The sequence below is a fragment of the Chelonia mydas genome, chromosome 3 (genome assembly GCF_015237465.2).
Source record: "Chelonia mydas isolate rCheMyd1 chromosome 3, rCheMyd1.pri.v2, whole genome shotgun sequence".
Taxonomy (NCBI): domain Eukaryota; kingdom Metazoa; phylum Chordata; order Testudines; family Cheloniidae; genus Chelonia; species Chelonia mydas.
The window spans coordinates 102,598,244-102,623,506 of NC_057851.1; the positions used below are offsets into that span (position 1 = coordinate 102,598,244).

Below are 25,263 nucleotides of genomic sequence, written 5' to 3' on the forward strand. Positions count from 1 at the left end.
CAAAAGCACAGAGCAAGAGACTGAAAATCAGACCTGCGTTCTACTCCTCACATCATTAGTTTGTTATGTAAACTTCTCTACACCTCAGTTTTTTCCCCAGCAGAAAAACCTTTGTACAGTACTTTAAGATCATGAACTGAAATTATAAAGACAGCATCTCTGTCAATAAAACAGTAAGTTACCTGTAAAAATCTTCTGAGGCTATAAATCTATTACCATCCTTTTGCATCTGAATCTGCATCTGTCACGAACTCCTACTGCTTCAATTTTGAGCACTTTCAATTTGGAATGTGGAGTCCTCAGTTGGGTCACTGTGGTTCATGGCTCCCATGCTCTTGTTTATCCACTTGACTACACTGCCTCATGTACTGACATTTTATTTAGGAACTTACTGTTTTAATTAAGTTGTTGATTGAGCCACTGTTTTCCTTTAAAAGGGAGTCTATTTTAATAAAAGCAATCAGTAGATTTAACCCTTTCAGCCTTTCACTTCAAACCTAATGCTGTCTATTTAAAAATAAAGTTAAAAAAATTTCTCTGAAGAAAGTGTTAAGATAAATATGTACTAAACAAAGTAGCAAACACATGGACATATAATGTACCTACCTGGAGTAACTGTAAAGGATCTGTTCATATCTAAAGATGATGATCGAGAATGTGAAGGATGAGGCCTAGGAGGAGGTGGGGGTGGTGCCGTGTTGTCTGGAGATGTTCCTGAATGTGACCTGCAAAACAAGTAAACCTCTGTAGAGGCTTAGACAGCCAGAACCATAGAAATTCAATTAGAAAGTGCAACCCAAAACATCTATATGAAGAAATCTTGTTTCAAGATTAATAGCTGCCATCAGCTCCTTTTTCCCCAGCCAAATTTACTTTTTAAAGCAAGAAACTGGAGTTTCCTGCTTCTGATAACTGAATTTCTTGTTTTTATACCTTTATTTTCTCTTCAAAATGCATATTAGCCCTCCTTATTGCACTCATTACCTACTGTAAAGTTTGTGGAAGCTTAGTGTCTGACAGTAGACATCCCAAGTGTTAATTCAGGAGAAGGTATGCAATATCCAACCTAGACTGGAAGCCATTATGATCAGGACTTTTGTCAAACATGCAAGTTTCTGTCAATAGCCTGAATAGAAATTGCTTTCTACTATTAAGTGGGATGCTGTTAAAGAAAACGGAATTTCCGGTGGTTCTGCCTCACTCATATACAAGTCAGCCTTGAGCATGATCAAGCTGAGGAAGTCTCAGTGTATGTTTGCAGATGTGAGTGCTAGCTCTTCCATCTGAAGTTTCTATTACCTAGTGCATTTGTTTAGGATCTTGAGAAATACTGCCCCTATCGTTGGGCGTTTTGTTATTTTGTATGAAGCAAGACATATTAGTAATGTCAAGATCCAAACACAAATGCAGATCCTGCAAAGACTTACACCTTTTAGGCAGTGCTTCTCAAACTTTTGTATTGGTGACGCCTTTCACATAGCAAGCCTCTGAGTATGACTCCCTTTATAAATTAAAAACACTTTTTAAACATTTAACCCTCTTATAAATGCTGGAGGCATAGCAAGACTTGGGGTTGGAGGCTGAGAGCTCGCAACCCCCTGAGAGGTCACAATCCCCAGTTTGATAACCCTTGATTTAGGGGAAAACTGATGTAAAACAAAATAAGCCCAAACTCAGAATGAGGTTGAAGAGATGAAGTCTTATGTTGCTGTAGTACTAGCTGAATGAGATTTTTTGTCTAGAGTACTTTTGGTGCACTCATTTAATTAAAAAAGAAACTTGGGGGTGAGTCTATACTACAGAGGCCATGTCAGCATAACCCTGCGATGTAGATGCAGCCTACACTGACGGAAGGTGTTTTTCCTGTCCGTGTAGCATCACCTCCTCAAGTGACTATGGCTACATCAACAAAAACCACCATCTTAGTAATGTAAAGATTTATATAAAAGTAGACAAAGAATCAACTTTGCAATTAAGTAACACTGGAAAACACTTTCCCACCTGTTGTACTACAAGTTAATTACAAACCCTTTTTGGTTATTTTAACAGTTTTCATAATGTTTACTACATGAAGTCACTAATTATTTTAGTTTTAAGGTATAACTTTGAAACTGATCCTATGCTGTTAAACAGCAACGTTGATTTCCAGTCCTACTGTACAAAGTGCTGCCCCCCACACCCAACTACAGATTTTCAGGGCTTTTAAAAACCTCTTTTATATATGATGTTCTTATTTAGTAAATCATAGAATAGTAGGACCAGAAGGGACCTATCAAGGTCATCTAATCCAGTTCCCTGCACTCAAGGCAGACCATCCCTAGGTTTGTTTAACCTGCGCTTAAAAATCTCAGACCGAGATTCCAAAACCTTGCTAGGTAATTAATTCCAGTGCTTAACAACCCTGACAGTTAGGAAGTTTTCCCTAATGTCCAACCTAAACCACTCTTGCTGTAATTTAAGCCCATTGCTGCTTAATCGCTGAGGATAGGACAACGAGAACAATTTTTTCCCTCCTCCTTGTAACCACCTTTTATGTACTTGAAAACTTATGTCCCACCTCAGTCTTCTCTTCAGACTAAACAAACCCAATTATTTCAATCTTCTCTCATAGGTCATGTTTTCTAGACCTTTAATCGTTGTTGCTATTCTCTGGACTTCCTCCAATTTGTTCACATCTTTCCTGAAATGTGGTGCCCAGAACTGGACACAGTACTCCAGTTGAGGCCTAATCAGCGCAGAGCAGAGCGGAAGAATTACTTCTCGTGTCTTGCTTACAAAACTCCTGCTAATACACCTCATAATGATGTTTGCTTTTTTTGCAACAGTATTACACTGTTGATTCATATTTAGCTTGTGATCCACTATGACCCCAGATCCCTTTCTGCAGTATTCTTTCCTAGGCAGTCATTTCCCATTTTGTTTGTGTGCACCTGACTGTTCCTTCCTAAATGGAGTATTTTGCATTTGTCCTTATTGAATTTCATCCTATTTACTTCAGACCCATTTCTCCAGTTTGTCCAGATCATTTTGAATTTTATTCCTATCCTCAAAAGCACTTGGAGATGCAACCAGAGAACCATATTTAGTACTTATCTATAAATAACCACTGCAGACTTCTAAACCAAAGAAACTGGCTGTATGCTAGGTGACAACCAACTGCTTATGCATTCTTGTTTTTCAGAAGGAACCCTATATATGAAGTAGAATGTTCTCATGATCGAACATGGACCAGCCAATTCCAGGCTTGCCACTTTGATCAAGCAGTACTGTTCTGCTGCACCAGAAATTTTAAGTTTACACATATTAAGGGCAGACTGATACACTTCTCCCGTATAACACTAGGGAACAGGTTAACTCCACTTTTGATTGTTAAAATAATGGCCACCATAAATCTTTATTTGCCCTTTTAAATGCTAGCTATTAAACAGCCAGAAAGATCATTTGGGAGGGGGGAGGTGTGTTTTATAACCTTTAATATTTCTTCTGTTACTACTCTACTGACCGTTGCCGAGTTACAGTGCTTCCAATCTGTTCTGGATCTGAAGTATAGGAGTCTGAACTGCTGTAACCATCTGCTGGTAGAATGAAAGTACAAAATTTCATTTTCATTTTTGTAGTGTTAATTTATCACAATTTAATTATGCTAAAAACAGCATCAGGTTATATTACCTAAGCAGCAATAGAAAAGATTTCAAGTCCAAAAAAGAAATATGTACCTTACTGTTGTACTTCCCTGTAACATACCATCTGGGCAGGATTCTAAACCCTGAGTCAAAGTAACTGAAAGTCCCCAAAGAAATTAACAGTAATACAGTCGTTGGCAGAACAAAGACAATGCCAACTATGTGAACAAGTTGGTGTATTTTGTTTTAAAAAGATGGAGTAAGACCTAAGAATCAGACTTATCACTTCAGAACCTTTTAAAATACATCAGAAGACAAAAACAAGCAGTTAACGAGTATAGATTCCTCTATTTTGTGAACAATTTCTGCAGAATGGAGGCATTGAAGCAGAATTCCTTCCTAGAGGCCAAATCAATCAAAACCTTTTTAAGACGTATAGAGATCAGTACCATGTAACTGCCCTGACACATATCTGAGCAGGGCAGCAGCTATGTCTTGGACTGAATGAACTTTGACATGGGTTTCCAGCTTCAGGCTAGCCAATCTGCAGCCATGTGAGATGCAACCACAGAAATATTTAGATACAATCCTCTTACGTGATAGCACTGCCTTGGGAATTTGTCAAGTTGGGTTGACTGTCAGGATCTAAGTAGCTCAGAGCAGAACCACTAAAAACTTCTCAAGCAGACAGAAAAGGCTCTCATATGTGAATGTGAAGGTGGAACAAACTGGCAAAACTGGCTCATTAAGATGGAATTCCATCACCATCTTGAGGGGAATCTCAGATGAGCCCATACCACGGCTTCATTCTGGGGAAGCATGGTTTAGTCGATAATCACTACAGCGTGAGACTCGCTATGACCTGAGGTTATTGCAGTCAGAAAAGTGGATGCCTATCTAAGAAAACTGAGTCTCATATAATGAAGTCTCCTTTTGAGTGAGTTAGTATCTTTGGCAGAATATATTTATCTCTTATGACACAAAGGGCTTCCAAAAAAGAGTCAATACCCACAAGAACCTGAAAAGAAGGTGATACAGTGACACTGGTTCATGAGATGCCAAAGTAACTGACAAATGCAGTTGGATGAAGTTAGTCTAAATTAATCTCATAGGTCAAGAAGCTGGTGAAGAACAGGTAAAGAGATCCACATTGTCCTGTTTATAGCTCAAATCTTTTTCCATCTACCATTTAAAGCATTAGTATTAATTTAGAAGAGTTCATGCCTATCTAGAATTTCTCTGGCCAAAAAACCAATTTGGGTCCCTGAGATCCATGACACACAGAAGTTTCCTCATCTTTAATTATCAGGAAGCATGTAGAATAAAATCCCACCTATCTCATTGGCATGGGTCTGGATTTCCTATAGTATCTTTCACGAATAAGAGTAAGTTAAAAAGCATTCTTGGCTGAGTAACAGCATGGATTCAATAGGACTTTAAGAAAACCTAATGTTTTGGCTCTACAGAATATGTTTAGGCCCCACATTATATCCAAGACCTCTGGAGCTCAGGACAAAAGGTTACAGTATAGCTCCAAAAAACGGGAGTTCCTGGCAAACTCTGGCTAGTAATATATTCTAGAACCCTTAAAAATGTTCATTGAAAGGAAAATTAAAACCTTTATGTTGCTGCTGATATGGAGGCAGAGTGCCCTGAGCACCCTAGAAGTCAGCTGCTGACGGAAAAGCTTGCTTTTTAAGTGAGGCACATCTTCTCCCCCTACAGAGGTGGACCAGAAGGACAAGAGAGACTTAAAAGAACTAAGGGTGGCCTTTAATTTCATTGCCTTCTATGGAACGAATGGATGTCTTTCTACAGAGGTGTTGTGTAGCATCCAACAAGCTATAAGTGTTGACTTCAAACACTGAGACCAAAGGATACTGGGGACTGTGCTGGAATCACTGGTGGAAAAGATATTGCAGGATGCTTCAGTGGTGAAGCTACCTAGCTGGGACTAGAGTGAAGCTGGGTGATACAAACAGAGGCCCAGTGCTCAACTGTTAAAGTCAACTCAGGCTTATGATCTGAGGATTTCTCTTTTGAAAGCTATGTCCAAAAAAATTAAGTTTGCACTTCCATCTGTCTCACTGGTGAGCTGAGACCCAGAGGTGAGAATACTACAGAGATGGTATCTTTACATTAAGAAATTCTCACCTGTCAGTTTTTGTTTTAAAGGAAGACTGCAGGTCCCCGTACCCTGTGCAGTTGGGCTAAGTCCCTTATCATAGACTAAGGAGGCAGCCAGAGGCATCACTGTATTTAGTTTCAGTTCCAAAAACAGAAAAAATTCTATGCATAGCAGATTAACATTTAGATATGTATGGGTGTAAAAAAGGAAAACCTACTCAGTGTGGGAACTATGTACAGAATGAAAATGCTGATATCCAAATATATATACATCCTTTAAAAACCGAGGGTGCCTGGATAAGAAATAGACAAGTAAGAACCTTCAATAGCACTCCCCCTCATCCAACAGAGTGGAAACAGACCTCTAAAACACTGTGTATAGAACAGTTCAGAGTCTAACCATTACTTGAAGAACCCTGTGTGCAAGCACAATGTCTGTGCAAGCTTGGAACACTGTATTAATATTTTGTGGCAGTGTAAATGTTAGATGAAGTTTTTGCGAAGTTCTTGCAAAAACCTCTGCTCACAAGGTAGAAGTAGACTGCCAACCACTATCCGTGCTCAACCGAACAAGTTCCCTTGCTTTATAAAAGCTTCTTATACATTTTACAGAGGAAACCTGGAGATTATCTTCATTCTGATCTTTGAAATGATCAGCAGGAATAGAACTTAGTTTTCATAAATCCACAGAAGACTGTATTAACCTTCTGTGTTGGGTATAGATTGGCTTTCTAAATTTAGAATGAACCAGTGTCACTGAACTGCTACGTCTGATACCACTTTCAACACCACTTCCTTCATCCTGTCTCATACCAGAATAAGAAATAATGGACAAAAATATAGAACCTCAGTTTGGTTGGGGGTGCTATCAGAGTATCCAATACATTCACGAATACTCTACATGGGCACAGAGTGAAATGGAACTACATTATTTTGATGTGACCCTGGTCTTAAGCAACTATATGTAAGGAAGCCTCCTTCAAGTCTACAGAAATGAGAAAGAAAAGTTGTAATATAAGCCAGTTATATTGTGGATGAAGTGGTCTGTATCTTGAGCCTGGTGTATTGAGTATGTTTGTAGAGCCACTCAAGATCCAAGATGCCTTTTAGTAAAGGATGGTAAACCTCTCTGGGCAAGAAACTTGCTTTATCACTCCAACAGAAAGTTACTGGACTTTTTTGTAATAGGATGGTTTCTTCTAAATATGTTTGGATAAGGCAATTTGGGCATTATACAATTAATTGCAACAGTACTTCACTTCCCTTCCCTTGATGACACTGGAGGAGTGTGAGTAACTCCTGCAAGGATGGGGAAACAACTCTGCAAAAGTCCTCTCTTGCACATTGTTCAGAATTTAGATTTTTTCCTAATTCTGTCAGTAATGCTAGTTTTCTACTGGTCTGAGTAAAACTTTCTAAAAGGGAAGTACTGCAGGAGTGTATTCCCAGAGAGAGAACAACTTTATTTTCAGGTAGGTAACAGCCAGTTCAGGGAGGAAAGAAGCTGCGTTCTAGAGGTCTGTTTATTAGGTGCAGATGACCAGCTTCTTCATAACCAACCATCCCATTCCCCAGTGTATTCCAGTATATCCTGGGATGGCAGTCTGGTCTGCAAATCTTCTATGTCTCCTACATCTGATGATTCTAGAATTTCTTAAAGTCAATAGCAAAAGCCTACATGATTTAACCAGAATTTAACCTAATTTAAATAAGTAATGGATTCAAAATAATTTCTTACTGAAAGGTTCTCTCATGCAGCACTGCTTAGCTTTTTTTTTTTTTTTATAAAACCTGGAGAAAAGAATTTTCTCCTTGCTCCAAATATTACTTGCGTTCACTTCTCATGTAGTGACTCTGCAATTCCAGCTCCAGAGGAGTTCAAGTGGCTAGGCAGACTGCAAGCCAACCTTTTCTCCAGCTACCGCTTTCTAAAGAAAGGGTTTATCCTCTTCCCCCTCTACAATCAAGTAACCTGTGCAGAGAGAGAAGACCAAGTAATGGTAGTGTCTAAAGATCTTTTCACTTCTTATTTGTTGGGAAATTTCATCCCTTCCTCTTGAATGTGGACCTGGCCACAGTGATCCAAGCACTTATTACTTCCAGACAGGATTACTGAAATTCACTGTATCTGAAGCTGAATGTGAAAATGCACAAGAACCTCCATGGTCTAGGCTTCCGTGAGCACATCAGACCCTTGCTTGAGTCCCTCCACAGGCTCCCAGTCATTTTCAGATACTAGTTTAAGGTCTTGGTTCTGATCTTCAAAGAAGGTTATGGTTCAAGCCCCAGACACATTAAAGACTGAATCTGATCTGTGAATCACCGAGACAGTTGCACTCCTCTAGGGAAATGCAGACCACAAAGCCCAGAAGGAAGCACCTGAGAGCTAAGAGCAAAGCACTCTCAGTCAAGGAGATCTGGCTATGAAACAAGCTTCCAGAAGACAGATAAGTCCCGTCTGATTGTCCATAGGAAACTGCAGAATTTTCCTCTTAGAACAAATCTACCTACCACAGCAAGAACAGTACTTCCTTCTACCCAAACGACTCCCTCCTCGCTCCCTGCCCAAAAAGCCACCATACAAATGAACCAAAAACTAAACAAAATAAAGTCCTCAAGAATTTTTAAACTGAAAAGGGAGACAAGCTACTGGCTCCACCAAGTTCACTAGGGACCTTGCTATTGATTTCATATGCAAGGTGCTCAGATACAATGGTGATGGGCAGCTGTATAAAACTATCAGAAAGGAATAAGGTAACCTCCCTGGACTACCTGATTCCCCTCCTCATCTGTTAGTCCATGATGAGGAAAAAATCCTTAAAGAGACCCTCTCACATCTTGTGTGTCACAGTATTAGAGACAGTCAGTGCCAATGGCATTAACTGGTTTCTTGAGGTATACAGATTAGAATAACCTTCCAAATTATTTTCTGTATGTACTTGTTTGTAATAGCATTTTGCAATTTCTTCTGGGAAAGGCATAGGCTTCCAGTGTTTGAGAAGGGTCTTGGATTTGAGACAGACAACTTCAGCAGAACATCAGGCCACTGATGTTCCACCAAGAGGAATGTGACCTCTATTTTCTTTTATTCCACTACCCTCTTCTGTTACAGGAAGAATTCTTCCTGGTATATCCAGAGTTGCAAGACCTTTTACTTCTATTAAGGCCCTGTAGAATGCTAGAATTTCTCTCCCCGCATAATGATTTCCACCACTTTCAGATTTGTCCAGTAGGCAGCCACCCACTGATTTGGGCTGAGGATACCGATCTTTTGGCTTGTGTTTTGGACTTCCATAAACAGAATCACAGATACAGCCTTGTAACTGATTTCAATGCCTTTAAGCCCTTGAGGGGAAAAATGGAATGCATTCATACAGGTTTGCCACAAAATAGAGACAGTTGAGATCTTGTTCACAATACTTTCGACATTTTATCATCTTGTACTTGGATTAAATCAGTGTTTAGTTTCTTCCATCAGGCTAGCATAGACTAGCTAAGAACATGGACAAAAGGAAAGGCTTGACTCTTACTTCCACTTCAGAAACATCTGTTTTGCAGATTTGATGATTTCTGAGGGAAATTCACCCTTGGTAGGAAGTACTCTCAACTTAGAAGTGGCTGCAAGAGATTTTTAAGCATTCACTTTACTGAAACTCATGTAACTGCACTATTTTGGCTGGGAAATACCAATATTTATTAAATTATATCCTCCACAAATGGATTTAGAAGCAAAGTGGAGTCTCTTTTTGGTTAACGGTAAGAAGCTACTTCCTTATTAATATCCTCTTATCTAAATTGAGCCTGAAGAAAGAAGCTGACCTTTCTGTCCATAGGGTGAAATTAACAGCCTTCCATATGATGCTAGGTCAGATTTTTGGAGTTGCATAATTCTCCTTGTATAGGGGATCATGGTGCATAAAAAACTTCTTCCACTTCTCACGTATTTGCTTTCCTTTTTATATTTTTTTTTGGAAACTTCTGGACAAGAGAAGTCAACAGGTGCCTTCATTTCCTCACCACCTGCACCTTGTCCATATCATGGCTAGAGAAAACATTTCTGCTCAATGACCTTTGACTTGCCTACATTTACCCAGTAGGGCAGACGACTACACAACAGTACAAGACGGGTTGCTGGCAGACTGCTGAAATAAAATATATACAGGCTAGCATGCTGAGAATTATAGAATTAGAAGAGGCATGGCATTTGCCTTCTCCTGTTTAGTGGCTGCATGCTGCTGCCTTCTTTTCCACACTATTACTTTTGTCTCACTTGTCTGCAGGGCCAGACTGCTCTAACAAGGAGTGAGAACCAGAAAGAGCCCTTTCAGAATTCAGGCCCTGAATGGAGCAGCAGTCTCCTACTACAAGACAGCATGTCATTGTACATTTTCTCCACCATATTGGAAGACTTCTGAGTAAGGTCTGGGCACTCTGCACCAGGAAAAGGGACAGGGAAAGAGAGAAGGGGCCCAAAAAGAAGTGACCCAGAAAGAAAACTATACCACTGAAATAGAGTTCAAGAGTAAGGGAAATGCTGTTGAAAAAAGGGATCTATTGACTGCCTCATACGGCTGCTGCAGAATGTTCTGCCAACTGATGCCATGTGATAGTTTTAAGCTACCTCCATATACTTCATGACAAAGGATCCAAGAGCACTAATGTCAGGTATTGATTTCTACTGAAGGAAATTATACAATATAATGAACAAAGTGAATGGAAAACAGTTTCAGGAATAAAAACTAGAGATTAGATACTTTAGACTAAGATCTGATTTGTGACTAGTCTGTGTGATTACATAGAACAGGCTAATTAAATCTGTACAGTACAATATATATATATTTGGTGTAGAGAATATTAAAAACCAAATTACTGCAACCAGGGTAAACAGAGGGTTGACAAGTTAACTGTACCTAGAAAAAACGTCAAAAGTCAATCACAAGGAATTGTGGTATTTGGCTCACAATTTTTCAAAGGAACTGAAACAGTGACAGAAGATGCCTCCCTTCCCTTTGGTATACAACAGTTTTCTAATCTTCAAAAAATATGTTGCTATTTGGTTTTGAGACAAGAGTGGGATCAAGCTTTACTTAAAGCTATTTCTGCTGGAGATAAAGAACAGTGCAGCCAGTTTACGTTTCTGGGATTATGGCTGAGAACAGGAAAATAGTCTTATCAGTTAAAACAAAACAGTTAATTTCTTACCAGATTTCGGATTAGATCCTCAAATGGCATAAACTGGCATACTTCCAATGAAGGAGCCAGAGAAGCTATACCTATTTTTATCTGCTATTACCTATCCCTTTATCTTTTTTTAAGATGGGAAGATACTTCCTAAGTCGAAATACTATGCTGGACATCTGTTTTACTAAGTTTCTTGCTTTTCAGGAACAGTTTGTGCTCTTATTAGCTGGAGAGATCAAGAACAGTAATTCAGGTTGACATTCCTTTAAAGTGTGATAAATGGGTTAAAACAGTGGTAACCAACCTAATTACACAGGAGAGCCACATAAACCTAAGCACAACCTTGTGTGAGCCAAACAGATTCTACATACTTTTGTGAAGATGAAAATGATGTAAACATGACAACAAAACACTAATGAATCAGCCGTTAGTATACTGTGTTGAAGCAGGTCATGGGTCTTATGAAATGCTCTGGTGGGTCTTGTTCAGCCTGTGGGCCATAGGTTAGGCACCACTGGGTTAAAAGATGCTTTGATACTTACCAACTGTATTTCCAGCTACAAATTTTGATGAACTCATATTATTTTCTTCTGAGAGGTCAGGTGGTTTCACAAGTAGAGGGCTAGTGGGATTAGCAAGATCTAGGTGAAAAAAAGATTATTGCTATTCTTTTTATGTAAGATTAAGTGATATACAAAATACACAAACTATCCTTCTCCTCAGAGGCCAAGTCTTCATTAATGAAAGTTCAGCCCTAAACCAAAATTTTGCACTTGACTAGAATTTTAGAGATGGGTAAACTACAATGATACTGTCCACACCATTATAATTTTAAATACAAACTATTAAATTCATAAATAAAAATTAAACTTTGAAACTTTACATTTCAATATTGGTATATAATTGCACTGGTTAATAGGCATATATCTAATAATTTTTCCAAATATATAATCTTATAAAACATTCATTTCTTGTGTCAGCGGTGAAATGCCTGAGTGTATGTACCCTTACATGCTTTCAGACATTTGTTTTGTCCTTCTATGTAATATTGTAAAATTACAGTCAAGTTTATAAAATATTGCAGTTTTAGGTTTCAAGTTAACAATATGGGTCCCATTGTGCTAGGCACTATACAAACATGACATAAGCAAGTCCCTGCAACAGATCGCCTACCTTGATTATATACTCTTTGGGGCAGGGGCCATTTGTTATATATCTACGCGGTGCCTAGCAAAATGGGGCCATGTCCCCTAGGTACTACCATAATAATGTACATTGGTATAAGACATGACATCAGACAAGTATGCCTTTAAGAAAAAACAAAAAAAACATAATGCCCTTGTCAAAAATTCTAAATGAATCTAAAATAAAATCTAAATTGATATATTCACTGATGCACATCAAAAAAACCCTCACTTTACTTCCCCACTCTTCTGAAAATCATAGGACAGTAGGCTCTGCAACATGCTCTGGAGGTCAATAAATTCATTATATGTTGGACCCAAAGGAGAAGCAAATTCCAGACTAAAGGCTCTTGCCCTACAGACTATTAATTCAAGCGCCTCATATGATCACAAACCCCAGAGTACAGCAAAAAGCAGTGATCTCAGATACACAAGACCCAAACCACAATGGGTTTTACAGTTAAAGCTTAATAACCTGAACTGCATTTGGAAACAAATGGGACGTCAATTTATGATTCACTGGTGAAGTGCACCCCATATAAAGAGTACTGGTAAACAATCTGGCAACTGCTATCTGTACTAAATGCAGTTTCCAAGTGGGGTGCAAATGAAGCCCTATGTAGAGTGTGAATAGGGTGTGAACAGGTATGAGTAAATGTGGCAAAACCTGCACCATAGAGGCATGTTTCATCTCCCCTGACAAATGCAAAAGGAACATGCTCTTGGCTACTGACGCTATCTGGAAATCTCTAGAATTTACAGTGTTAGCACATTATAGGAGCCCATGCGCCTCACCCAGCAAAAAAAATGAAGGTTAGACACTGGGCAATAATATGGCAAGATTGTCAGAATCAAGAGATGCTGGAGAATGGGCACAGAAATAAGTTGAGGAAGACTAGCAGGTTTCAAATGGATGAGATGAAAGCCTCCAGCAGTAACAGACCAAATCTCTATTTTACTAAATAGAACTGACCAGACTAAGTAGCAGGTCATAGTCCAAAGCTCCTCAAGCACCTCAAGAACTTGAACATGCAAATCTGGGAAAGTTCTCCCACTCTTGACCCAGATCTGCATATTGATGCTTCCAATCTACTCCAAACAATCTTATCCTAGAAGCAGATGGAGAAATTCTCACAGCAACCATAAACCCTCTAAATCATTGTGTCAGAATGCTCCTTTAATTCATGAGGTTCTCCACCACTTGGAATAGTTATATCGGTTGGAGCCCCTGATACTATTGTCTAAGTGCAAGGACACAAGGCAGAATTGTTATGCAAGAAAATCGAGCTCTAAAAGTCATCACCACGTAAGTATTCAGTAAGATGTTATACGAACACAGCAGCTGCTTTCATAATTAGCACAAGAATATAGCTTACCACTTCCAGTTCTTTTAAGTTCCATTTCCTGCATGTGGATTTTGCTTGGAGTCATTCGAATGGGAACTGGGTGAACAATAGCAGTATCCTGCAGAGAAGGAAGAAGAGTTTTTATTTTTGCTTTTAAATGCGTTAAGAGCTGCTTTTGACTGCATTCAGTTGCAGTTTCCAAGCTTATACTCATAAGCAAACATTTTTACTGAGTTTCTATGAACTTGATACTATGGCGATCGGTGGCAATATAAAACCCTGAGATAGAACAGGTTTCAGAGGGGTAGCCGTGTTAGTCTGTATCAGCAAAAACAATGAGGAGTCCTTGTGGCACCTTAGAGACTAACAAATTTATTTGGGCATAAGCATCTGATGAAGTGGGTTATAGCCCACGAAAGCTTATGCTCAAATAAATTTGTTAGTCTCTAAGGTGCCACAAGGACTCCTTGTGGTTTCTTTCTTTCTTTCTTTTTTTTTTTTTTTTTGGGGGGGGGGGGGGAAGGAAGAGAAAATATCCTTAAACTCTGTGCAAGTGTACAGGTATTTAGTCTTCTCTACAGTGGTCTCCAAACTTTGGTCTCTACTTCATAGATGTCTGCCGGTCACATTGTACTAGCTGTGTCTGTAGCTGCTAAGCTGCCTCAAAAGACAGCTAAATACCTTAAATACTTTCCATTATTACCTTTCCCTATAACCAAATGGCTTGGTTGCCACAGGTGTGTTGTATGTCCATGAAACATGAAATGTAGTCCACGCTATGAAATACTCAATTTCTTTTTAAGCTTAATATTAGGATCATTAGATGTAGACATTTCAGAGTGCTCCATGTACTTCTGATGCTTCAAAAATGTAAAATTAGAATATCCTGGAAACTCTTATGGCTTGACCGTCTAAAAATTCTACTGTACAGTAAAATTCACACTATTTCAAGGAGCCCATTAATATATTACAAGGCATGATGGAAGCTTGTGTTCTGTTTTGCTTTTTTTAAGATACCCTTCAAGAGATGTCTAACCTGCCACCAAAAGACAGAGATAGTGGCTCTAAATGTCAGCAACAGTTATCTATATGAAATACTTCTATGGCCATTGTCAGACGAAATGGGCTGAGACATGAAATGGGCTAAGCTCTATAAAGGGCTACCAGATTTCGCACTCATATCCCCACCAAAGCCAAGCTCTGCACTCAAGAGTGCTCAACTCCCACTGAAGGCAATGGCAAATATGCATATGTATCTGGGAGGAGAACAGTCAAATTTAAAACTGCTCTTGAAATTTAAAGCGTGTTAATTTGTGTTTCAGTTAGCTCATTTTCACAAGGCCGAGTACATGTATATAACATGAGTAATTTCTACATTGTTTAAACTAACCTGCCCTGTACTGGGAAGATAAAAAGTTTAAATGTATACTGCAAATGTAAACAGAACACTTCCTTACCACAGTTCAACCACCACTATGAACATTAAAAGATCTTTAGGCATGAACATGGTTTGAGAGGATATCATGCTTTCTATGGAAGTTTTTATATACAGGTCAGTCTTCTATTGTAGCTATCAACCGTCCTTCTGAATGTTCCATATGTACTCTGAAGTATGGCTATTACAAAAATCTTGTGTAATTTAAATTTAGAATAGCTTGATATAATGTTGCCCAACTTAGTTAAGGGAACGTCAGTGACAAAAGGCAAGTTTTATTTTTTACTGATGTATTTGAAAATGCAATTTCAGCTTTCCCAAACCCAAACTATAAATTTAGTATTACTCCTCCCTTCCTTATTCCTCATATGTAAGCTCCCTGGCCCCCTTTTTTTTCGTTTTGGCCCAGCAAGCGGTTTTCTCCTACAGCAAAGAGGGTTTTGAAGAAAGTTAATTTTGTGATTGCTCTTTAGAGTCAGTCACTAAGGGACGTTCCAGATAACTGACTCCCTGGTTCTGAAAGGCAGGAGAAAGCCACATCAAGTTTCAGTATTTTAAACTCTGTGCTGTGGTGTCATTGTCCAAGATCTCTGTTATACGAACACTAACTTGGATTTGCTGGTATTTAGTTTTCTGGTAGCAGAATATATGAACAAAATTAAATTGGTTTCATCTTGCCTCAAGATTCAAGTAGTTATGTTAGCAATAAAACTAAGCTTCATAGCTGCCTAATATTCTATAACAATCTACTTTTCCAAGCAGTGTTACTGCTTTATACTGCTTGTTACATTTCAAGTCAAGTATATGTCAAGACTTTAAGAAGGTGATTAAGCCAATATTTAATATACACAATATAGAAAAATCAATCTGTTAAATGATCCACAGGACAGAAAAAATATATTCCCCATCTCAGTTGATTCCTTGTCATTTTTGCTAATTACTGCTAAAAATAAGTTACTGACTACAATGCAAGTTGAACAAAGCAATGCAATAGCTACAGTTCTTGATTAGTTAAGCATTTCCTAATAAGTATACTGTAAGAAATGGAGGCATTTAATAGTTGTAAAGTGATTTAACATTCATCCATGAAGGAGTAATTAGCTTTAGATAAGTTATGTTTACCCTGAGCAATAGGGATAAGTACATAAGAACGGCCATATTGGGTTAGACGAATGGCCCATCTAGCCCAGTATCCTATTTTCTGACAGAGGCCAATGCCAGATGTTTCAGAGGGAATGAACAGAACGGGTAATCATCAAGTAATCCATTCCCAGTCACCCATCCCCATCTTCTGGCAAACAGAGGCTAGGTATATTTCAGAGCATGGTTTTGCATCCCTGCCCATCCTAGCTAATAACCATTGATGGACCTATCCTCCATGAACTTATCTAGTTCTTTTTTGAACCCCGTTACAGTCTTGGCCTTCACAACATCCTCTAGTAAAGAGTTCCACAGGTTGACTGTGCGTTGTGTAAAGAAATATACAAACAAAGAAGGCATATGTGTTTACATTAAGTTGTAAGGCAGATGTTTTAATTTGATTTTTTAAATCACACATTTGAGGGAAGCTTTTGGACTAAGTTTTTTGGGATAGAAACTATTTATACAGTGCCTACCACAGCGGAGCTCTGACTGTGGCTGGGAAAGCTAGATGCTACTGTAATACAAATATATCAGCAACAATGGTATTAACTCAGACTTTACAGAGTTATTAAATTTTTAAAAATAATTTATATAATCTCTAAGATTTTATGAAATTAAATAAATTTAATACAGTAAGATATGTACTGGCCCCTACACCTAGCAAGGTGTTAACTACTAATCACTATTCACTGCACTTCTGCAGAGTTTCTAATGCTGCAATTAGCGCAGTTGTACTATTGCTAGAGTAACTTGATAGCAGTATTATGTACGACTATGAAGTACCACACCAATTTTGGAATACAGCAAGAACATGAAGTTTTATATGGATGTTCAGATAAACTGGATAAGTCAGTTATGAGTCTTTATGTGCACAACATCAACAAGGCATAAACAGAAGAGAGCTATGCTGAAGTCCAAGTTTGGGTGACATAGCTGAAAGATTTAATAAGACTATTGGTTCACTGGGGCTCTATTGATTATATTTTGTTTACATTCAAAAAGTCTTAAATGAAGCATAATAAAATGTACACATCCATCAGTGTCACAAATCATTTCCTTACACAGATTTGATAGCACTTTTATTGCATCAAAATCAAGAAAAACATTGGCTGTACTCAGCTATTAAGAGTGAATGGAAAAAAAGGAAATCCCTCTTCCCATCAAACGCAGACAAAATTAATAAGCCTGCCACCAGTCCCAACCAAGCAAGAATCATGCATAATAGCTAAAAACACAATGTATGGAAATTCAGTGTTAATAAAATTAATTTCAAACAAGCAAGCTAAGTGATTGACTTACAGGATCAGCTGGTGCAATGTTAGAATCAAATTGGGTCAGAGTTTGTGAGCTTGAAGAGCGTTCACTAAATGTCTCCCACTGCTGAACAGACAGAGGAGAGACAAGTCAGCATAATGAGAAAGATGAGTAAAAGATCACTGGAGAAGAAATTTAGCATAGTAGTTCAGAGGTTGCACTGGAGGGTGTTTGTGTATCATATTGGCTTGACTTGGAACAAACAACATACATTAAGGGACTATTTCAGTTTCAATATGACATTGATATACAACCAAAAGTATTACCTTACTCTAAAGTTTTGATCAGAATTGTGTGCACCACACTGAAAATGTAGATATGCACACAATTTAGAAGCTTTTTATGTGAAAGAAATATGCAAACTGTTGATATACATACAAGATAGAGAAATGGTTAAAACATTCAGATTCTGTAAAAACAGAAGTGGTGCCACATCTTGTACATATTCATAACTATAAATCCTATGCAGAGGCTTCTCATGTTTATATACTGGCAAAACCAAAAAAGTGTTTAACATTTAGTGTTTCTAGCACTCTCGCAAAAGTCAGCTGACATACTGAATTGAGCATAGAATATTCTAATTAAAACAATCCTTTGACTTGCCAGTGAACCCCCTGAGAAATGATTCTACTCTGCATGAGCACCTTTTATTTATTTTTTACAAAAGTGTATACGTTTTTAAATTATAACAAACAATGCAAGGAATTAAAGAGTTCAAAACACATTTGAATTTATCAACCAACAACAAGTCAACCTCTGATCAGTTCTACAACATATGGGCCATGCTATATTACAATACATATTTGCCAAACAAGGTCCTCATGCTTGGAAAAAAAATGCAGCAGCAACCGGAGCAATTGAGAATCAAAGATCAGATTACTCTTTGCAAGAAGAATGCTGAATGAGTTACATGTCTTGTAATTAGTAGAATGGTGAGTAAATATTAGTCAAATTTCATTTCAAACACTGGATCAGAAGCTTTTTGGGATAAATGTACAGTAAAGATTTTTTTTTTTTTTTTTTTACAAAATGGTGTTAGTATCCGCATTGAAATAATATATTCCATTGTCCAATTCCTATAAAAATGGAACATTTCCAGAATATACAGAAAAGAAAATAGTATTTAAAGAGTTGAGCCAAACCATACTCATGCATTGCCTAACACCAAGCCACTATCTAGGGATTTGTCTGCAAATGGAGCTATTCAGGAACAACTCCAAGCGTAGACACATTTATTGCAGAATAAGTGTGCTAGGTTCCTCTGTAGCTTAACCCACTTTAAAAGTACATCAAGCAAAACAGGAGCAAGACACACCTATTCTGAAATAACTGTCCAAACATGGAGATATTCAGGAATAGCCGTTTTTGGACAGCTATTCCTTAATAACTCCATGTATAGATAAGCCCTTATACTCCAAACTTCAAGCTTTCAATTTATAGGAATAATCCATTTGAGATATATTACACCAGTATTTTACAAGCAATTAAGACTCGAAGTATCTGTGTTACAACCTAAAGCAACTCTAGTTCTTCCATTTCTTATAAGGTACATATCAAATACTGGTATTAGCACAAATATACCTGTATGCTGAACCATACGATCCTACGTTAGATTGCTCACCTTATAATTATACTTCTTGAAAGAGAGTGCATAACACTCATTCTTGGATCTCAGCTCCCAAGTGCCAGACAGGCAGAACTTCTTAGGGTATTAATGTTTTGTTTTTATCTCTAAGCACAGAAGAATGTGGGTTTGTCTACACTTACTGGGGGATCCACATGTGGCGATCAAGGCATCGGTGGTCGATTTAGCGGGGCTAGTGAAGACCCACTAAACTGACCGCAGATTGCTCTCCCATCGACTTCTGTACTCCACTGGATTGAGAAGAGTAAGGGAAATTGATTGGAGAGTGTCTCCCGTTGACATCGCATAGTGTGGATCCCGTGGTAAGCAGATCTAAGCTACATCGACTTGAGTTACGCTATTCGTGCAACTCAAATTGCGTAGCTTAGATCAGCTTTTGCCTGCAGTGTAGACAAGGCCTCAGCCATTCTGACCCCATTGGAATAATGCTCAAAGTCAACACACCTTGCTTAAAGCACAAATTCCATGGGCAATCCCATCACTATAGGATCCTAGATAAAGAGCTGTTGGATCCTACTTCAAATTGGGTCCATTCCTACCAGAACCTCTAAGAACCTTTTTACGTCAAGAGTATGGAAAAAGACCTCGAGGAGATGGAAATGCAGTAGGCATGGGAAGAATGTTGGCAATACAATAGACTCAGTAAGGTGGAATTCCATCATCAACTTGGAGGTGGCTGAGTCCACAACCTTATGAAACACCCCAGAAGGTAGGCCATTAGCGCCTGAAGCTCACTCTATGATGTGAAGTCATTACCACCAAGAAAATGCCTTTATATAAGGAACCTGGGTTCACATCTACCAACTGGCTTAAAAGAGAACCTGTGTCAGCCTTGTCAAGAATATATGAAGATCCTGACACCCGCAGCTTCTCAATAAAGTGTTGCAAAAGGATTTTTCAAATGATCTATTTAAGACTAGTTTACGACAGGCTGAAAGGGCAGCCAAATGAACATAGTTAGAGCACAGAGGCCATGTCTACACTGAGACACTCAGGAAAATTAATCCAAATTAACTAAAGGTGTGAATCTAAAGTGGACTAAATTGCATAAAATTTGTGTTGAAACTCTCATTCAGACTTAAAGTGGCCTTAATTTAGGTTAGTTAATTTTGTTTCTTTATTCAAAAATATAACTAACCTAAATTAAGGCCACTTTAAGTCTGAATGAGAGTTTCAACACAAATTTTATGCAGTTTAATCCACTTTAGATTCACACCTTTAGTTAAATTGGATTGAACTTCTTGAGTATCCTAGTACAGACAATCCCATTTTGACAGCTGAAGTATTTTGCATAGGCCAAATGAAGTTGTTCATGTGGGCCCATTTGTACCCCACTGCAAATGTTTTTTCACTTAACTGCAATTCCTTCTTACAGATGGGTTCTGAAGCCATGAGAGGCCTTTAGATGGTACTTTTGAGACACCATAATGCAAAATAATGCACACTGGAAAACATAATCTTAACTATACATACACAATGATGAGGTCTAAATTAGCTGTTACCACTCAAGAAAGATCTTGAAGTCATTGTGGATAGTTCTCTGAAATCATCCACTCAATGTGCAGCGGCAGTCAAGAAAGCGAACAGAACGTTGGGGATCATCAAGAAAGGGATAGAAAATAAGACAGAAAATATCATATTGCCTCCATGGTATGCCCACACCTTGAATACTGTGTGCAGAAGTGGTCGCCCCATCTCAAAAAAGATATATGGGAATTGGAAAAGGTTCAGAAAAGGGCAACAAAAGTGATTACAGGTATAGAACAGCTTCTGTATGAGGAGAGATTAATAAGTCTGGGACTTTTCAGCTTGGAAAAGAGGCAACTAAGGGGGGGGGATATGACAGAGGTCTATAAAATCATGAGTAGTATAGAGAAAGTAAATAAGGAAGTGTTATTTACTCCTTCTCATAATACAAGAACAAGGGGCCACCAAATGAAATTAATAGGTAGCAGGTTTAAAACAAACAAGTATTTTTCCACGCAACGCACTGTCAACCTCTGGAACTCCTTGCCTGAGTGTGTCGTGAAGGCCAATACTATAACGGGGTTCAAAAGGGAGCTAGATAGATTCTTCGAAGTTAGGTCCATCAATGGCTATTAGCCAGGGTGGGCAAGATTGGTGTCCCTAGCCTCTGTTTGCCAGAAGCTGGGATTGGGTGACAGGGCATGGATTACTTGATAACCTGTCTGTCCATTCCCTTTGGGGCACCTGCCATTGGCCATGGTCAAAGGACCGGATACTGGGCTTGATGGGCCTTTGGCCTGACCCAGTATGGCTGTTCTTATGTACCTTGCCTGTAGAGCTCTAAACAGGGTCGGAGCCAACCTGTCCGGGAAAGGGCTCCTACACTGGAATAGAATGAGGTGTCCTGACTTGGAGCAATAATTGATGGGAGAACCTCAGTCTGACAGAACGGGCTTTGACCACTTGCAAATGAGTTAAGAATCATACTTGTCTGGTCAGTTTGGGGTTATTCAGATAAAGTTCAGGAGGTACAAAAGTTGCTAGGACACTTGTTTCCACAGGCACTAACTGAAGGGCATATAGGATCCTCCTTTTCCCAATGGAAAGAAAAAACGTGACCTGTCAAACTGGACTCTTCTCCATACCAGAGGCAGAAGAATATTCACTTCTTGCTCATGTGAGAGGAAGAACTTCACCTCTTGTGTTTTCCATTAAAAGAAAATCTGATGCACCACTTCCTGAACTAGAAACCACTCAGTGAGGATTTACCAGGATTGCCATCAGGCCATAAGAGTGTTCCTTTGCCACTTGATACATGGCAATGAGGAATGTCTTATGGGACAGAACTCACTCTTGCCCACATTTTAGTGGCCCAGGAAATGTGACCCAGTATCTTCCCACACATCTTGAGGAAAAATGGGACTAGATGACAGTGGATGGAACAATTGATAAATTGCCCCGTTTGTTTGTTGACTCTGAAGCATCTGGCATCGGTCACTGTCAGAAGACCCATGGCCGTTTTTAAGCTGCATGTTTGATTGTTTAAACCAGAACCACCTTTTGATTAACAGGTCTCCAAACGTCTTTGATCTCATTTCTAGAAAATATCTGCTGTTCATGGAGAGAGAAAGTTTCCTGGATGTGGAGTCACTCTGCATGGGCTTCCTAGACTGCTACTAAAGCAAACACAAACATGAAGGTATGTCATCTGGACACAGTCTCTGACCTCTGCTGGGATTTCAGAATCTACTAAGTTGTCTTCAGATGAAACATGTCATGGGTATTATGAAAACTTAAGTGGCCAGGAGATCCAACATTCATAACAGGTCTAAGTAGTTGCCTTCTGGCATCAAGCCATACTTAAGTGTATGGCTCTGAGGGACTGTTTCTAGAAAAGCCAGAGTTGTTCCCCATGATGCCTTTGTACTCAAGGTACATATGTAGCTACATGTGACACCACTGAACAGCATTCCCATTACCCAGTTAGAAGATGCAATAACCTGCTCATCCATTAAATAATTGCCTCAGAATTCTCAAGGGATTGAGTATACAGTCAAAATCTTGAGACAGAAAAGGAAGTCACAAAAAATAAAACTTCAGAATGAATAAGTGCTCAGTCTGGGAGGAAAGTTTTGGATTTTCCAGAGCACCAAGCTAGAGGATAAAGACCTTTTAAAGCAACAAGCGAGAGGGAACCAACTTATCTTTAACTTGAGTTAAAGCGAGAGGGAACCAACTTATCTTTGACTTGAGTTAAAGAAGGAAGAAGCCAAAGTCCTTAATATCCAAAGTAAAGGTTAGACCATAGAACTGAAATTCGTGAGATGTGCTGAGGCCAGTACCTCATGTGTATTCCCAAGCTAGCAGTGGTGAGTGCAGCAAAACAAGTATAAAAACAAGGATCCAAGCACAAAGCCGGAAGGAGTAAAGCAGAAGTTCTCAAACTGTGGTTCGTGGACCACCTGCGGTCTGCAAGCTACATTCAGGTGGTCTGCAGATAGTTCCCTCTAAGGACCCTGGGTGGCCGCACACAAGAGAATGAAGGGCCACCCACCGAATTAGTAGAACTGCGCAGGTGTGGCTCCACTAATTAGGTGCCTGGACCCTGGAAAGGATTCACATGTAAGGTGAGGTGGTGGCCTTGAGGGGAAAAAGGGGTATGTGGGAGTGGGCAGTGGGGTAAGAAGAGGGGCTGGGGGAATTTGGGATGTGCAGGGTTGTGGCAGCTCAAGAAAGAGGCAACTTTTCTCAGCTGCAGGGCTGCGGCTGCCAGGGAGAGAGACGGTTCTCCTTCCCAGCCTCAGCTCTGTGGCGGGGGAAGATAGCCTCCCGAGCTGGGGCTGGGAAGGAGGAGGTGCTGTGGCAGAGAAGAAAGGGAGAGACCCCCTCCTTCCCAGCCCCAGATCAGGAGAGAGGGTACATCCATCGCCTTAGAAAGGTAAGACTATTCATATTAAAATATGAATTGTGTACTTTTATTTGTAAAACAAAAAAAAAGTTAATTAAGTTTTTTTTAAATATATCGCTTTTATCCAAAGCGCTTTACTACATGCATCTGACGAAGTGGGTATTCACTCACAAAAGCTTATGCTCCAATACGTCTGTTAGTCTATAAGGTGCCACAGGACTCTGCCGCTTTTACAGATCCAGATTAACACAGCTACCCCTTTGATGCTTTACAATAGTTAGCTAATGGAACAAACAACATTTGGAAAGATCATTAAGTGGTCTGCAAAAAAAAAGTTTGAGAACCACTGAAGTAGAGCATAAAGGACACCCAAATACTGTTGAAGCTGAATGTAACGAAGACCTGGAGCAGCAGCTGAAGAGGCATAGCTCCCGCAGAGAGCCCCGCTCTGCATGGTCAAAGAGGAACTGACTAGAAAGATTAAAAAAAGCAACAGTTAAAGGGAAGAGTTAGTGCCTGAGCACCAGGGAAGTCCTTACAACCCTAAACACTTTAAAAAACTTGGAGTTCAGCGCAAATTCCTAGGGAAGAAAAATTGAGTGAAAATCCTTCAGATGGTATCTTTCAAGAAGTATAATAATCTTGATGTTAAAAAATAAAGTTCATCATACTATCATTTATTTTAACTATGCAGCCTAAGAAATAATTAACTGCAATGTTAGTACAATTAGTCTTTGCTAGTATCACTTAATCTGGGTATTTTCCCAAATCCTTGTAGGGCTGTAAATTGACACAACAAAATCTCAGACTCCCACATCAGTAGAAAAGAGCCACAGGCCACTTCAGGTGAACAAAATTATCTAAGACAGAAGGGATTTTGGATTGTGGAGCAACTGTACTAGTGTAGTGAGGCTGTCTACCAGAAACCATTACAAGTTATTTCTTCTTTCTTGTTCTCCACACCAGTCTAATTCAAGAAATAGGTATGTTATGGATTGCCAAATTACTGGGACGTCTGTTAAAATCAAATCTTTATTGTAACTATAGGTACTATATGTTGGGGATACAGCTTTTCAACACATAACGGTATGACCATATGACCTTCTAACTCTTAACAAAAGAATTTACCCTATGACTGTTTATACCTGCAAAATCCATTTTACACCATGTAGATATAATTTAGCATTAGCTGAACACAGGCTAGGAAATCCAGAGAGCATTTAAGTACAAATTCATTCTTCTAGATGCATTGTATGTAGATACAGGTACATTCACCTTACAGTGAAATGTTATTTATGAAAATTGCTCCGGGTAATATGTTTACAAAGTAGGAACAATATTTCCTTTTTTCAGCTGAAAGTAATGATTCGCTGGGTCCCAGCAGGTGACATTTCAGGAGAATATAAACATTTTTATTTGTTTTCTCCAACCAAAATTTCACATATGGTGAAAACTGAATTCAGACATTACTTGGCCTGAAATAGGAAAAGGTTATATTTAAATTAAGGTATTCTTGTTCAAGTGATGAGAGTGATGTTCTTGCAGTTTTTCTCATAGCATGTTTCCATTGTGGGTACAATATGGAACTAGAACATTCTTATGAGCAAGAAATTAGAGCCTAAATTTAGTCTCAAGTCCATTTCTGGCACCTAAATCATTAGTTTTCAAGAGTGCTGAGCACCCATTGTGGATATCTCTGAAATACTACAGGGAAGTACACATCCTGTTAAACATCACTGAAGTCACTTGGGGACAAATGGGAGCTGCTGGATGACGCGCACTTGCAAATTTACGCCACTTATTAGGTGCCTAAATCAGGATATGGAAAATAACTTTAGGAGCATCTTATTTAAAAAAATCTTGGCTTGTATCATTTTAGTCAAGTGTATG

The 25,263-nt window shown here is 38.9% G+C and overlaps 1 protein-coding gene across 18 annotated transcripts in view; it reads right to left on the reverse strand.

Moving 5' to 3' along the window:
• The window catches only part of REPS1 (RALBP1 associated Eps domain containing 1), a 109,971-nt gene that overhangs the window by 12,377 nt on the left and 72,331 nt on the right, over window positions 1-25,263 (reverse strand). For 8 of the 18 annotated variants that reach the window (XM_037894883.2, XM_037894881.2, XM_037894890.2 and 5 more), the window contains 5 exons: window positions 17,339-17,419; window positions 13,492-13,579; window positions 11,474-11,572; window positions 3,503-3,575; window positions 607-725 (listed from right to left, as the gene is read on the reverse strand). In XM_037894883.2, the coding sequence (XP_037750811.1) occupies window positions 607-725; window positions 3,503-3,575; window positions 11,474-11,572; window positions 13,492-13,579; window positions 17,339-17,419 (460 nt within the window). The remainder of the gene's footprint in view (window positions 1-606; window positions 726-3,502; window positions 3,576-11,473; window positions 11,573-13,491; window positions 13,580-17,338; window positions 17,420-25,263) is intronic. The other 10 variants (XM_043543044.1, XM_037894882.2, XM_037894884.2 and 7 more) reach the window with 4 other exon arrangements.